Here is a 17,040-nt window from a genome sequence, read left to right as displayed (position 1 = left end):
CACTGAGCTTTACGATTGAGAACTCGGTTGATTGAAATCTGATGTGATTGATATCAGAGACCCCAACTATGGACACTCTCGTCGGACGGTCCGGACCTTAACCGGTTCGCCCTATCGCCAATTAGACCGACCACATGATTATTAGCAGTCGGCCGCTCTACTCGAAAGATCCGATCGAAGGTAAACGGGTTCGCCTCTTCGATGATCAAACCGGTCACATCGTCAACTCACACCATATAAGCCATCAGACGCACTCCTCTCATTCGCCGGGTCCGGTCGAAGGCTTAGGGTTTTGGATCGAACTCAACGAAGCCGGTCAAGAGAGGAGGAAAGCTCCATCGATCGGAGTTCTCGTTCTCGATCCCTTTGTTCCCATCCTCGATCTCATGCGGATCTGACCTCCAATATCCAGATCGAGAGCGATGGCGATCGGTGGTCTCGTCCTCGGCTTTCTTTTCGCTCTCTTTGCCTCACCAGCTGCCGCGGATGCGATCCATGGCTGTGGTGGATTCATCGAGGTTAGGATCTCGGATCCAATCCACATTCGAGAGTTCCTCGTTCTTTTGATCGTGTTAACCTGGCCAATTTGCTTTCTCGCTTGCTTTCTTGACGAATTAGTGGTGGTTCTCGCAGGCGAGCTCGCCATTGGTTAAATCAAGAAAATCTTCGGATGCAAAGTTGGATTATTCACACATAAGGGTACGTTCTTAAGAGTTTAATGTTCTGCTTTGTTGTGTTTCTTTGAATTGTTAGTTCATTGTGTGTCCGTGGTGAGTAAATTGCTATAAGCCTTGCTGAGTTTTAGATATTACTGTGCATGCTGTGTTTGTATAATTGAACCACGGATTATACTACTAGGCTCACTTCTCGATTTGAATCTACTTATATTATTCGAATTTCTGGCAGTTACTTGCTTATTTATTTCGTATTTCTTGTATATATATAAAATATAAATATTTCATTTTATTTAATATTTTGTAGTGTGTTTTTCTTTCTGGTAGATTTATTGGGACTTGTTTGTATATTGTGTATTTCCTGTCTGGACTGTGGATTATCTAACATCACAATTTGATTTAGGTTGAACTGTGCACGGTTGATGGGTTGGTCAAGGAGCGGACACAATGTGCTCCCAATGGTTATTATTTTATCCCAGTTTATGACAAGGTGTGATATTTTGTAGTTATTAGTGTTTGTTCCGTTTATTATACATATGCTGAATAAGCCACACCTGATAGACTATGATGCAGCACTGTTACTTATATAAACGTAAACATGACGAATGACAAGTTGCTTATCCTTCTTTATTCTTAAGAGTCAATTGAGTTGCATGCCATTATTGTAATTTTATAAAGCATGGGATATCCCTTGTGTGTTTATATATTCTTGTGTTCAGCACCATTGCCTGGAATAGGAAGACTCAGGTATCTGACTGCACTTTATTATCTAATGTATTGGGGAGACCTATACAAGTTATCTTTTCCACATTTTGCGGGTGTTGTGATGGCTGTAATTTTTCCTTGTTTTGTTGGTTTCATATATTATCAAACATAACCAGCTCTAGTGCTTGTCATTTTAAATCATTATCAACATTTTTTGTGCTACTCATCCAAATTCTTGATGATGATAACTGTGGTGCTCATACATTTAAATTTATTTTAAAGTTAAAAGCCATCTTTGAAGCAAGATGTTATTGTGTTTTTTCTATTTATCCAATGAATTGGTTGATAGTTGGAAAAGGCAGTAGCTCTTGTTTAAACTTGAAAATCACATGAAATGGTTCTATTCATGGACTCCCGTATTGACCATTACTTGTTGGTCCATTTGTTCTGGCATGCCACATACATATACCACTTCATTATCATGTTGGCATGGACTTGTAAGGCAGAGAACCCTTTTTATTTCTCATGTTTCTTGTTCTTTGAATCTGAATCAAACATGTGATTCACCAGCTCAAGTAAAATTGTCAATTTACTGATTTCTGTGCCTTTTTTTTTCATTTTTTTGGTAAGTCTATTCCACTAGCATGTCTGTGTTGGTGTCACATCAATGAGGCTCATGCCGATGGCCCATAGCGCACCAGTCTTGTACTGGCATGAGGGAGCACCATCCTTGATTTGAACTGTTCTTTTTTGTCATTCACTTTTATGGAATGTGGTGATGTTTCATACAGCCGCTTTCAGCCTAAAAGGCTGAGGAGCCTTTGATTCCATTCCAAATGTTTCTGTTATCAAGCCTGTGGATACCGAAGTCATCCATCCCAACACTTCCTAAGAAAGTGCTACTCATGATCTTTGAACCAACAATATTTGCTATGATACAAAGATGGACAAAAAAAGAAAGAAACAATTTTGTATTCATCTAATTCAGTCTGGATTTCTGTTTTGTTGTCTATATCAAAGTATCAAACATACATTTGCTTTTTATGGTCATGAAGTTATTGCTCATTTGTTGGGTATGTTTCTGTCTTAACCTATAAGCTGGATTGAAGTTTGAAGTCTGAACCTGCTTCCTGTCGATAGCCAAGAACTGAAGCCTCCGTATCATTGTCTATGTTTGTTGGGAATGTTTTGGTTGCTGTGGAAGTTTAATTTTACATCATAAATATTTGTTTTCTTTTCAGCATCAGCTATTTAATGCCTCAGTGTATCACTTCTTCATGCTACAAGCGCTTGCAAAGGAACTGTATTCAGACTCTAGATCTACCTCATAATTTTGTTTCATAGGATTCAGCCATCTTTCTTTGTAGCATTGCTGGAGGTAGTATGAACAAATGAATAAGTCTCTGTCTCTGTGATTGTGCTAAGCAACATTCTGGGATCACCGTACTGAATTGTCAAGATACTCTGTCATTTGGAGCCTTCATTATTTCTTCTTTGACACCGCAAAATTAAACCATTGAATTTGATGCATTGTCATTATGTTTACACATTCATTACCTTTTTTTAACATCTCAAACCTAACACGAAGAGTCGCTGATGGTTCCTTATTTTATTAAACCACAAAGAAGTTTTCCAACTACCTTTTATTACAGAATAAAGACATTTTCTTAAAAAATACATTAATTTTATGAGTATATTTCCAGAAGTTCTATGGAAGACACTTTAACATTACAGCAGTAGATTACTGGTTGACTGAGTCATGTGATCTGATTGGCATACCCTGGCACGAAAATAGCTTGGCCATAGTAGATAATTGCTAATACCAGAACTGATGTAGTATTAAACTCGCTTGCTAGCCAAAACTACAATTCTTGGTTTGAAGTATGTTGTTTTGCATATTTTGTTACTTCTATATGATGTTTGATTGCTACTACCTCATTTAACAGGGTTCATTTGTTCTCCGAGTAAAGGGGCCTGATGGATGGTCATGGAAACCTGATAATGTGAGTCAATGGGCAAACAAGTTAACTCAGTCTTCTAGTGTTGATTATATGAACCTCGTATCTGCTGTGCAGGATGTATTTTTTTTCAGTTGTCAAACTATGCTCTTTATGTAATGTTACTGGTCATAAAACTCTGCAGGTCAATGTTATTGTTGACCAAGATGGCTGTAATGCAAATGCAGATATCAATTTCCTTCTCACAGGGTATGGGCCATGCAGACAGATTTCCCAATTCCTTTTTTTTAATTGTCAAAAGAAAGCATCTTGGTTGTTTTTGTCCATAAAGCCTGATAATACTTCTTATTTTTTTCTTTTCTACTTCTGTAGGTTCACGCTATCAGGAAGGCTCATTGGTGCTGTTGGCGGTGAAAGCTGTCCCATAAAAGATGGAGGACCTTCTGGTGTAAAAGTTGAGCTATTGTCAATATCGGATGACCTTATTGCATCTTCTTTGACATCGGCAATAGGAGGTTATTCATTCACAAACATCATTCCAGGTTTGACAAGTTTACTTTTCTTATGTCTTTTTACCTTAACTTCAGAGTAGATAAATTTGTTAAACAAGCTAATTAAGCTTCTGTTTTACATTCAATTACATTGACTTTTATATTATGTCACTTTATGTTTTTCTATTCTGTACTCATTGGAGAACTAAAGCTGTATTTGGGCTTGGGAAATTCCCACTAGCTATTCCCTTGCACAAATTTACATATTTTAGAATTTAAATTTAGCAGACTATTGCAACTTGTCCAAGTTGTAGGAGCTGCATAAGATACAAACAAATTGCAGGCAAGTACAAAAAGTAAGAGATAGGAAATAAATGTCTTCTGTTTTAGCTTTAGCTATGATACAGGATACAGATGATGCCATACCAGCTCTCGAATTATATATAAAGATAGGTATTTGGACACATATATTGCAAAAGGACCAAATAGGGGAAGGGTGTCCTTCACATAGTAAAGATGATTAGGTATGAGAGTCATTTCTAGCTTGATGAGTGTCTTGAATTAGAAACTAAGATTCTTGGTGTTATGGTAAGTATAAGATTAAGACGTGTATACTTTGACCCAAGGTTTTTAATTTTGAATAATACCGCCCGGTACGTACTGGTCTACCAACAGATCGGTACATGGACTGCCCGCTACCGGGTAGTATTGTCGATTGGGGTTGTTTCTGTCCGGTTATTATCTTAAATCGGGCGGTGACCGAGGGAGAAGAAGAGGAGAACCCGGAGATCGGCGCCGCTCTCTCGGCGTCGCGGGTAGAAGAGAGGCAACGTTGCCTCGGCAAAAAATGGTTATATATATATATATATATATAAAGGCGATGTAGCCTCGTTTTTTTGTGGCATCGCCAAGCGTGGGGAGAAGAGAGGCGATGTCTCCTCGTTTTTTGTATGACATCGCCTCGACGATGTCGCCCCGTGTGGGGAGAAGAGAGGCGACGTCGCAGAAAAAGATTTTTTGTACTTATATATATATATATATATATATATATATATATATACCGAGCGATATACCAAAGTATACCGCTCGGTATACAGTAAGTACCGTACCGTACTGAGCTAATCTTGAAACTCGGGTACTGTATGAAATTTCAATCCTTGCTTTGACCCTCCTCAGACCTTGTTTTGGTGGGAGCATCGTTAACTTAGCCGTGCTTTTATCTATGTCCAATATTGCCTTGGGTGGAGGCAATGATTGTGGAAAAGAACTTATGACCAAAATGTAAAACATGGAAATGTACAGTGGATTGAACATAAAGTTTATTTGCAAATAAGATCTACTCAAATCATTGAATTGCACATGCAATTATTTTGCTGAACCTTTTGCAAAAATTAAATATCTTTGAAATTGGCAATGTGCTTTGGATCTGTTCAGCAGCCAGATAAAAATCTGCTCAATTCTTGCTTTCAACCCTGCTCAAATGTCATCTTAAGATTTCTTCTTCTTACATATCGATGAGACCAGACTTAGATCATGGTTGTAACTTGATTAGATGCAGCTCTAGACTACGAAAAAAAAATTCTGAGACTTAAGCAGCAATTGGAATCAATTTAATGCTTTGTAATATGCTTAAATGATGTTTAAGAAATTGTCATCAATTTATTTTATTGAAGCATCTATTAACTTGTTCTGGAATTGAATATTCCATCTTATTTAACTACCTTTTGTTACATAAGTTTATTTTTTCAAATAATTTCCTAATTATTCTCATCATACGATGCAGGAAATTACAGATTACACGTGACACATCCAAATTTAGAAGTCGAAGTTAGAGGCTCACCAGAGGTTTAATATACTTGCTATTACATTTAATTGTTCTGCAATGCACATTAAACTGTTAAGTACATGGTTCTAGTTGTTGGTCTGTGTAGGTGAATATAGGCTTTGGAAATGCTGTGGTGGATGATGTCTTCTTTGTTCGTGGATATGATCTTCAAGGTTTTGTGGTTGCACAGGTATTGCAGTAATTATACACGAATGAGACTTCATCATCTTGGTTATTGTATAGACATTTCCTTTCGGTCCTTTGTTGATCTTTGAGTCTTGCTGTTTCTCCTTGTCAAGATTCCATTTAAACTTTATCTCCCTTGGTGATTTCATGGCACATGGTATGTTGACCTTCTTTTGACCAGGGCATCTATTTCAAAGGCTAAAACGTTATCTGCTGCTTGTATCTGTTAATTTTAACCTTTTTTCTATCTTCTTGCCACATTCTGTTCCAATATGTGTTACTGGAGATGTGGCCTCAGTAAATGCCCTGTGTTTCCCAGATAAATCCATGTAGAATCTGTCATATCATTCTCTTGGTCTCCACTCACCCAATGGTCAATTGTGAAATGGATGAGGAAAAGTAAATGAAATTCTAGTCAGCCAGGATTTAATGTCTGGCAATTGATATCTATTCCTAGCTATGTGTGATGGACTATTTATAGATCTTTTATGGCATGCATGATAGTTTTAATAGCACATATCAGCTGCCACCTAATGCAAAGTAGAAGCAAGGAAGGAAGATTTATTTCTGTCTCTTTTGAAAGTACTATTCATTAAATATAAATTGTCTTACATGCTTTAATTAGCTTTCTTTCCATCCAATCAGACTTTGAAATGTCAGCATTGTTGTGCCATAATGTAAATCATCATAGAGGTTTCAACCAGCATTAGCTATTCTACAAAATACAGATATGCTGCATTGACATAATGCTAGTAGTTGGGCATAGTTCCATTTCATTGTCCTTAATATACATGAATATGTATATTTTTACTACATTCTTTCCTATATTTTTTATGTCTATTACTTAGAATTGATTTGATATGTTTTCTTTGTCGTCCATTGTGTTCTCTTGAGAAAGCATGCATGGCACGTGGAAGAAGTCCAGTACACTATGAGCTATGAAGTTGGATATGTACTGCAACTGATGCTTAATAGTGGAATAATCTAGGAGCTATTGATCATAAAAGAGACTACCTAGTGAGAAGTTTGTCAACTAGGAATTCCACTTATACAGGTTAGCCGAACAAGGCTAACGAGCTGCAACCTGATACTTGTACATACTTAAGATGAATCTTAGGAAATTTTCCAATAAAAGGAAAATGTACAAAATAGATAGCAATAGCATATTGAGTCCCTGAGATATTGATTCCTGATCTTTTGTTCATTCAGTTTATAATAAGAACCCTTTGTTCACCTAAAAGTACTCCTAATAAGTATCTTAACTTCCGCTTCTAATGGATGTTTGTACATTGGTGTACTGGGCGTACCTCAATAGTTTGAGGTTAACCTGCCATGCATACATGACACTAATTGGTCCGTTTTTGGGAAATTGTGGGAGTACATGTCAATGGTTTCAGTTTAAGACAAGGATTTAAAGTTATTCAAGTGTTTGGTAGGTGGTGGAAATAAGGTGAAAGTCAGAGTAAAATTAGAGTGGGGGCACAAATAAAGTTCCCCAAAGTTTTCCTGACATACAAGTGGAAAATCACTTGTAGTATGTCTATTGCACTGAAGGAAGAACATATGACAAAGAAAAAACATAATTTGAAGTTGAAACTTAGTCCATGTCAGCTAGGATGCCTGTTGTTGAAACATATACAAAAAATTAGCCTACAAATGCTATTATTGTCTAGCAAAAAGATTCTTGGTTCTTGGGAGTGGAAACTCCTGGATTATTGCAGCAATTCATATTGTTGAAGATGAAGAAGTTTTACGTATTAACATAGTGATTATATTGTTGAAGATGAAGTAGCTTTATGTATTAACATAGTGATTGTGGCTCTGACATCATAACTATTCAAGCTTAATTATCTCAATGTGTTTATTTGTGTTTGCAGGGAAATCCAATTGTGGGTGTTCACATGTATTTATATTCAGATGATGTCTTAGAGGTGCATTGTCCGGACGGCGCTGGGAATGGACCTAGGCATAAGAGTGCTCTTTGCCATGCTGTGTCTGATGAAGAAGGGAGATTTCTGTTTAAATCTTTACCTTGTGGTAACTTTCTTCATTGCTGGGTGGATATTATTTTCTTCTGTTTGTTTGGTTAAGTGGCTTGTACCTGCTATATAACATTTTTAGTATTTTTCTGAATATTGAGTACAGTCATATGTTTGTATGTTAACATGTGATTGATTAGTAAGATATTTTATAGAGACAAGTGCTGACCGTTGCATTTCAAATCATGTATTCAAGTGCTCTCGACACTTTTTTTCTTCGGTTGTCATGACTCATGATAACCATTGATGCAATGTGGAAGTCAGCCAAGCTGACATTGGGTGCTACTAAAACATCCAAAAGATGAAAGACTACAAACAAATATAAAAGAGACAAAAACCATGTAGAGTTGCCTCAAAAACTTCTTTCGCCTCTTCCATACCCTTCTATTTCTTCAGTTTTCCCTCTTTTTCTCTGATTTTGTCAAGATTGCACAAGGTGTCAAGTGCCAAAACGCAAATTTCTGATTGGACTTTATTTTATTTCCATTGATTGATTTGATCCTTGAGATCTGTGTTTACTACATGAATGAACTGGAATGAACCGGTCTATGATTTTGCTAGTTTGGGACAATTTTCCACCTCAGATCTGATCCTAGACTTATGTTTTTGGGACTCAAAACCAGTTTGGTACGGTGGCTTTTGGACAATATACTCTTTGAGTATAGGCAAAATTGCGAATGCTGCTTCAAATTCCAAAACTCGTCCCCATCAACTGGTCCATTTTAAAATTTAATAGATTTTGGTGATGTTGGATGGGTAAGAGTCATAGATTTGGGTAATGATGGATGGGATTAATGTTAATTTCATTTTCTAGATATTTACCTCAAGTTTTGATATGTTAATTGTCTGTCAAGTCCTTATGTGCAGTTTGATATTTTCCATTTCCAATGTTTTTAGATAAATTATGACTTTTGAACTAATATATTTCGAGAATTAAATGAGTGCTAATTTCTAGGCTTTTTGGATAATATGCTGTTTTAGACAAATTATCTGCATCCTGGGCTTAAGTTCTGACAACAAAATATCAAAAAAATCTTAATAATAATAGAAGAGTCAAAACCTCAACAAAAACATTACTGGAACTTATGAAATTATAGAATAGAGCAAAAGGTAATATTATTACTTGTTAGTGAAATTGGATATCAAAATGGTGATCATGGTTTAAAGTTATTCAGCTACCTAGTGAGAATCCATTTATACCCTCATTATGTTCATTGTTAGTCAAAGCAAAAGCTAAAGTTCCAAACCAGGTGATGTGTTTCTCTTTGCAATTTGCATGAGTATCAGTAATAAGGCTTGAGGTTGAGGTGTCTCGGTGTTAGCTTAGATCAGTTTGTAGAGTTTGATATCAATGGAATCTAGAAATAATGATCCATTTCTTTTATAAGCTAAACAAGCTCATGCACGAATAACAGAAATTCTGTTATAGCTATTTCTGTACATTCAATGTACTCTTCGGATGGAGGAGTACATAGAGTTGAACATAGTAACCTAAGAAATTGAAAGATATCATTGAAATTGTTCATTTGGAAATTTCCTGAAAAAGCTAATTATAGGTTCTTCTCTCCATCGGAACAATAGGGCCGTTATGCTTTTACTTTTAAATTGTTGGATCTTTCTTTAAATATCTGCTATAACCCAAAACATGGAACACCGTTATTGTCTAAATCAAGTTTTATGTAGATTATCTCATCAACCTGTCAGAATTGACTAGACCAGCTTGGTATTGCTGAAAGTAGTTTGAAGCCAAAACAAAACTTGCCAGCTCTACTTCTTGCTGGATCTTATATAATTCAACACTTAATTCCTACTTTCCATCTTAAGTTAGATATGAGAATGAAAGAAGGGCTTATCCATAGGTCTATCTATCAACAGAATTTTGTACATTGGTTTCTTTGTAAATCTTTGATAGTGTACTGAAGCTATAGCCTATACCTACTATGGATATACTGATGTGCCTTTGAGTTGTTGCATGTTCTGTTTGCTGTGACATGTATTAGAAGTTTTTTTATTGACTTGGCAATTCTAATGCTTCTTTAGAACTTCACTGCCATTTTTACAAAGTTAAAAGGGTTATGTACTTTCTTCATAATGAATTTCTGGATGCTGAAACTATTGTATATAACCTGACAAACATTAGACAAGTCTCTAATCAAATAAATATGTTTTGTTTTGTTGATAACTAGAAGCAGTAATGCTTTTATTTTGTAATTGTTTTGATCCTATCAATATGGGCATGCCACTGTTTTTTGTTCCTTATATGAAATCATATTTATTTAAATCTTATCTTCTTTTTTTCCTGATCACTATATAGGGGTTTATGAACTTTTGCCTTACTATAAAGGAGAGAATACAATTTTTGATGTCTCGCCCTCTTCAGCGATTGTGTCTATTGAGCATTATCATAAACAGCTCCCCCAAAAATTTCAGGTGTGAAAAGTTTTATTTTATATTTAGATTCATTTTAAAGAACCATTATTATTATTATTATATCCAAGAATTCCAAAAATCCTGTAAGGTTCTTGTAAACTTTTAACATCTCTGTGCACCAATAATCTTGGCCATATTCTTTTTTAATTTCTTTCTAATTGTAAGTTTCAAGGTTTGCAATAGTAGTATGATCCAATACAGCTTACCGGGTTGTGGCTCAGGGAACTTGGTATAAGATGTTACCTTTTTCTTTTAAATTCAGTTTTTTTCAAGCTTTTTTGTAACTCAATACATACTAGCATAGAAATAACTAGGATTGGATTTCTTTTCTTTCAAATTCCTTGGTAAGCCTTATTAATTTTAAAAAAATACATACAGTAGAAAGCCAGTGACATGATTGGATTTCTTTTCTTTCAAATTCTAAGAAGGTGCATGAGACTCTGCACCATAGATGATGCCGCCCAAGTCCATCGTTGACCTAAGTAGGGTACACTCATTCAAACCAATATAAGCCCATAAAAAGATAATGTTCCATCTGCTATAGTAGTATGAAAATTTGCAGCTTGTGCAAGATAACATCAAACCCTTAACCTCTATAAATAGAGATGCTTTGTCATTGAAGACAAGATGATGACACATGCTTGGAAGTTGAGAATAAACTTTATAGCAGAAGATATGTAGTCTAAGTCTCCAATTATTTTGGGTCATGGACCCTTCCCCTTATTGAGCTCCATCAAAGTTCATTTTCTTTGTTGACATCATCCTAAGTCCCAACTGTTTCTATCTCTATATTCTTTCGCGATCATCTTCCCTTCATGGTACCTTGATTTAAATCTGACTAATCCCATGTTGCTATGCAACAAATTGTCTTTGTTGAAGTGAAATCAATTGTATTTAACTGAAATGTTACATTGTGTTTGGCAAAGTTTTAAAATCACCTTATTATGATCACGAGAAATAACTAGGATTCTGTAACTTGCAAGATTTGCAGTTTAATAACACATACTTTTAGGCAAGGTTTGAAATATCATATTGTTCGACATTCGCTTGGTACAGTACGATGCTATATACCGAGTGGCATACCGTTCGGTATACCGGTCAACTGACGGACCGGTACGGGCGGTATTATTCAAAACTGTATACCTTGCTTTTAGGAAGGTTTTTTTACAAGGGAAATGTAGCTGGTATTATCATCCAATTCCACCTGCCATTCCACCTTGCTAGGTACAGGCTGATGTTCACATCAAGTTTTTTCTTGTCATATGCATGAGACCTTGTGTTGTATTTACCATTAAGTTCATTATTGGCTCGATCAATATATGGAAATAAGTCGCAGTGCATAATTAATTTGTAAACTCCGGGCTGGAATACTTGTCTACTCATTATTTAGTGTTAATTTTCTGGTTATCTCTGTGGATTATACTGCAGATCTGAGCTTCTTGTGAAAATTTTGAACAAGGCCGAACCTCCACACTGGTTTCTGATGAACTGCATTAGGAATACCCTCTATTAACTGAATAGTTTTGTCGAGTGTAAATTCTCATGTTTTTCATGGGGGTAATTGTAGTGCTATTTGGGTTTCTCAATTTGCTCAAAGATCTGAGTTCTTATATCTGGAGGCAGGATTGGCCGTAAGATCTTATGTATATTTTGTGTTCTGAGGGGCATCTGATGGTCTGTAAGAGGCTTTTAAAGTAATTTCATTTCTCTTTTTGGGAAAAAAAGACAGTGATTTAGCTTGGATGGTTTGCTTTGTGGCTTATGCCTCATGGGAACCACATGCAAGTATTACTGAACATGACAAATGGCATTGTTTAAGTCAATAATATAGGCACGTAGAAGATAACACTTACTTTTGATTGTTCCACAGCTGAAGATACACTGTGGAGTCTGAACAGAACTCTCTAATTCATCAAGAAAATGTCTGAGGACCTCAATGGATTTGTAACATGCATCCAGCTTGATCTTGAAGCTGTGCTTGTCGTGTCATAGATCCTTATTTTTAAAGTGTACTGCTGGGATCAAACAAGTATAATCCATGCTGATCATGACATCTTGTACTGGCTAGCATCTTTGATCATGCCAATATTTTTGTTGTTGGCACGTAGCTGGCACAATCATAGCATTACAGGCACTGCCTGGCAAGTGCATGCCATTGCACAGCAGCTCATTGTGTTAAATGCATGCTCTCCAACAGAGGAATGAATCTCGATTGTTCGGCTGGTTTTCTATCAGTTATGTTAATTATACAGTGTTGTATATCTGGTTATTTTTATGTAGCTATGAGATACAGAAATTGAATTTTAATGCAAAAATAACTCATCTATCACATTGGTCAAGTCCAATTTTAACATGTAAGATATTTGTTATGGTTGAAACGTCTAAAGCAACAGGCTTGATTATTTTATTTGGAAACTCAGGAAGTTCACCAACTTATTTTATTTGGAAAGTGAAATAAGTACATAGCATAAAGAAGTCAGAGGGAAGGAAAAGGTTTTAAGAATCAGAACTCAGGAGAACAGAAGATAATGCCTTGAACTCATCAAAATAATATAGATATTTCATAAAAAAATAAACTTTCAGACAGGGAGAACCATTTTATCATGTTGTTGAGCAATGATCTTTCAAGTTTCAAGGCCCTTCAAATTCTTCCATGTTGACTATGATCAATGCAACCCAAATTAAAATAAATTGAAATTCTATGATAATTTAAAGATTGGTTATTTTATTTCAGAAAAATCTGTGACAAGTTTGTTTTACAGTTTGAAAGTTTGGGCTTCTGTGTCTTCAAATTATCCGAATGTTCTTCTAATGGACTTGCACTCTCATTTGATGGATATTTGTTTACCTCTATAGGTGAAATTGGAGATTGCTTACAATCATAAGATTTGAAATATTGATAGTCTGGCAGATAGCTGCTGGCCGTTATTTGTGATCTGATGGATAGTGGGAGTATATGCTTATTTTGTTTTGGATTAAGGATGGATTTATGAATATACAAAATATTCTACTTTATATTTTTTTCAACCAGTGCTGGTAGTGTATGATAATGTCACATATGGTCATGGCAGCAGTTCTGCTTGAAAAATTTCCTTCATAGTTCCACATAAATCATTCAGATGTATTACTTTATTCACTTTGTTTGGAAGAGCAGGAGGCAGATAAAATCACAATCTATCAGATTCTCCTTTGAGGCTTTAGGTTTACTAGCTTGGCGTATCTCCAGTTTACAGTTGATAATTTATTGTTGCAAGTTTAGCTTTGATCTCCATGACTTGCAATTAATATAAGACAACAAGTGCAATTATTCAGTACTTTTGTCTTAAGGATCTGAATTGATTATATGGAACTTTTGGAATGTTAGCCGCCCCTTGCTGCCTTTATAAACGTCTTTGAATAGTAATGTGTCACAAGTACTTCTTTCTTTTTTCTTCTCATGAACATATTTCTGCACTTGTGCTTATGTAATTCTATATACTTATAAATTATATTCTAGCGATTAGTTGCCTCCTCTTTAACACCTCTCTCGATAGAATTTTTACCTTTTCCATTTATTCAACACTCTCAGATGTTTGCTTCAACGTTGCTTGTAGCATTGATATTATTTGCTATTTTCATGACTAGGTTACTGGGTTTTCTATTGGTGGTCGTGTGATTGATGACTTTGGTGCTGGAGTAGATAGTGCTAAAATTTTGGTAGATGGCCAGCTGAAGACAATTACTGATGCTCAGGGATATTACAAGCTTGATCAGGTGTTGTAGATACTTCCTCTTTGTTTATTATTTAAATGGTCCAATTGGTTATTCTAGTATTTTACACTTTGTTCATATGTTAATACAGAAGGGTTCTTATGAAGTTATGATCCAATCTTCTTAGTCTGTAACATTATTAATACCCACTTGCCAACATTTTCCAAACTTGGTTGGTGTTCAGGTGTGTCTTGTAACCATTTTAAAATGTCATGGTTGTGATCTTTGCTATCGACCCACCTCCTTTGTCTGTCTATGCGTGTTTTATGATATGTAGTAGTTCAAGATGTCAAACATCGACTCATGCAGAGATTGTTTTTTAGGCTATGTTATCGTGTAAGGTCATATAAAGCTTTAGAAAGATATCTGTCATTTATTGTAATCTAATTTTGCATAAGAGTGCTATTTTTTATGTTTATTTTCTGTAAGACTGTAACACTGAATTAAAGTGATTTCCAGTCTGGATATTTTTTTTTTTCTTTTGTTTGGGTCCGCATGTTATGTATATCTTTTGTGTATATTCTTTGTGGTGCATTATGATCCTCACATTGATGTCCATGCAGCAGTGATGTCAATATTTCTCTTGTACTTATTGAAGCATCAGTTTTTCCCCTTGTATTGTTCTTTTGGATCAGGGTACCTCACAAAGTGCATGAAAGTCCCTTGTGATGGCTGTATTTGAGGAATCTTACTCATCCAAAAGAAACATTACGTGACTATTTATGGTGTAAAATATGTTACAAATTCTGGTTACAACAGATTTGAGGGCAATGGGTTTATAACTTAGAAATGTATTTTTTACTTGACAACTAGGTATTTTTACTTGGCAAATCCTTTATGTCTCATGTTTATTGCAACTGGAGTGCCATGCCTTTTCCAGGTTACGTCTAAACATTACTCGATCGCTGTGCTGAAGGACCATTATAAATTTAATAGACTCGAGAATTATTTGGTAAGATATTTTCAGCATTTTCATGGCAATACTGTTTCAGATTTCTTTTGAGATGATGATGCTTATAAGCATGCTTATGCCTTTGCTATGCCTTCTGCTGCTAAATTATTGATAACAACCATGTGACATCTTACTACTGGTACTAGGTTTTGCCAAATATGGCTAAGATTGAGGACATAAAAGCATATTACTATGATATCTGTGGAGTTGTTCGAACAATTTCTCCAGATTCGAAGGCAATGGTAGGTCATATCTAAAAATCATTTCTCACTTTTTAGATTACCATACTGCTTCATAGTTTGTCTCTTTTATATAGGTGACACTATCACATGGGCCAGAGAATGTCAAGCCACAACGGAAACTAATAGATGAAAATGGAAGTTTTTGTTTTGAGGTATGTGTGAAAATATCACTTGGATTTAGCAAATTATCGGTGTGAGTCCCTGAACAGTTCTCTGTACTAACTCTTCTAGTGTCATTTTACTTGATTATGAATTATATTTAATGGGTCTGTCATCTTGGGTTCCTGTTCACTGTTCTTCATACTTGTGTGATTTGAATCATTGTGATATTCAATCCAGATTCAGAACAACAAAATTGTGGATCCAATGTTATCATTTATTATATAGTTTATTGATATAAACCGAGAGAGAAATGCAGCACACCCTGTCTATAATTCTTCAAGCAAAGCTTAAAAAAATTACTTTGTAGTAATTAAAATGAGCCCATAGATTCAAGGTCTTCTATTATAATTGTTATTTATCCAGTCAAATGCACAGTCTATTACTTGGCAGAAATAACTAATTCATTTAATGTATCAATTGTGAGTCTGATATTAAATATGTACCACAACCCAAAATAACAAACTATCTAATATAATCCTTATATGCCACCAATACATTCCATGACCAATACTTTTTTTTTACATTTCAAATATTATGAACATATTACTTTTCCAGTCGTACTAGTTTATGGTACACAACTTTAATATGACGGCACCTAAATCCTCTAGAAAAAAGTATGAATTCACAGAATCTTTGGGTACAAATACAGATATTTATTTTTTTGCATATAAAATGGCATGTACATGCGTATACTCATGCACATTACTTCTGTGCATTTATGGAGCTCATCTATGCTATAGGTACAATGGAATGGTTGTATGTTCGTTTATCTTGTCTGGCCTTCCCTAACACAGATGCAATACCTTGCCTTCTTTAAACAGCTTGGTGATTTAGGTTGGGTGTCAGGTGGAGCTCTTTTATCGTACTCACCGGCCACTGCTGTGTGCTATTCATGTCCTGCCCCAGAACTCTCACGTTATAAAAACATTAATGTAGAATAGACTATACATGTCAATTCATTTTTATGAAAAACTTTGTGGCATTTACATTTACAGCAGTCTGAAGACTTTAAACAACATGAGCTACTCCTTTGGTTAATGTCATTCATGCACTTTAAAACATTGATTGCTCTATTGTTTTCGATGTAGATAATCTTTCTTGAAGTCAAAGAACGGAGATTGACATGATATATATTATTTGGATATTTTTTACATTATAGAGGTTGTTTCGTAGGCTGGGGTTCTTATCTTGAAAATCCTTTTCCTTGTCATTCCCAATTGCAATAAGGGAAAAGAAAGCAAATTTACTAACTGAAGACAATTGTTTGTAGTTTGGGTCTTATGTCATCTCAAAATATCTTGAAATGCTTTTTGCTTCTGTCTAAAACATTTCATTCATCCACTCTTTTAGCATTTCATATCTAAGATCTTGGGCTTGTTCCTTTGTCATATGAGTATAATTTTTGACAAAAGTTGGTTTAGTGAGGAATTAGCACTAAATTTAGTGGGTTTGTCATTAGACATCTGTTTGAAACACAATTACTAGCATTAAGCAGAGGTGCATACTATGGTGGCATAAGCATCATTTATTCTGGGGTAATGATATATATCTGTGTATAACAAATGGTATGCAAGTGTTTGTTATGCGCTTGCAGAAGTCAAACTCATCTCATATAGGCCACTTGAC

The 17,040-nt window shown here is 35.4% G+C and overlaps 1 protein-coding gene across 3 annotated transcripts in view; it reads left to right on the top strand.

Moving 5' to 3' along the window:
- Positions 1–246: 246 nt before the first annotated feature.
- LOC135652834 (uncharacterized) overlaps positions 247–17,040 on the top strand; it is a 29,638-nt gene continuing 12,844 nt past the window's right edge. For 2 of the 3 annotated variants that reach the window (XR_010502213.1, XR_010502212.1), the window contains exons 1-14: positions 279–518; positions 634–699; positions 1,078–1,164; positions 3,326–3,382; positions 3,522–3,586; positions 3,710–3,879; positions 5,612–5,673; positions 5,760–5,843; positions 7,717–7,876; positions 10,193–10,308; positions 13,933–14,061; positions 14,939–15,010; positions 15,157–15,252; positions 15,327–15,404. Coding sequence is in view for 1 of the 3 variants with exons in the window: in XM_065174116.1 (XP_065030188.1) it covers positions 423–518; positions 634–699; positions 1,078–1,164; positions 3,326–3,382; positions 3,522–3,586; positions 3,710–3,879; positions 5,612–5,673; positions 5,760–5,843; positions 7,717–7,876; positions 10,193–10,308; positions 13,933–14,061; positions 14,939–15,010; positions 15,157–15,252; positions 15,327–15,404 (1,338 nt within the window). In the remaining 2 variants the exon portion in view is untranslated. Of the gene's footprint in view, positions 519–633; positions 700–1,077; positions 1,165–3,325; positions 3,383–3,521; positions 3,587–3,709; positions 3,880–5,611; positions 5,674–5,759; positions 5,844–7,716; positions 7,877–10,192; positions 10,309–13,932; positions 14,062–14,938; positions 15,011–15,156; positions 15,253–15,326; positions 15,405–17,040 lie in introns of all 3 variants that reach the window. The other variant, XM_065174116.1, reaches the window with a different exon arrangement.

This window comes from Musa acuminata, chromosome BXJ3-11, assembly GCF_036884655.1.
Source record: "Musa acuminata AAA Group cultivar baxijiao chromosome BXJ3-11, Cavendish_Baxijiao_AAA, whole genome shotgun sequence".
In the NCBI taxonomy this organism is placed as follows: domain Eukaryota; kingdom Viridiplantae; phylum Streptophyta; class Magnoliopsida; order Zingiberales; family Musaceae; genus Musa; species Musa acuminata.
Note: the sequence above shows the minus strand (reverse complement) of the source record. Positions and strands in the feature narration are given on the sequence as shown.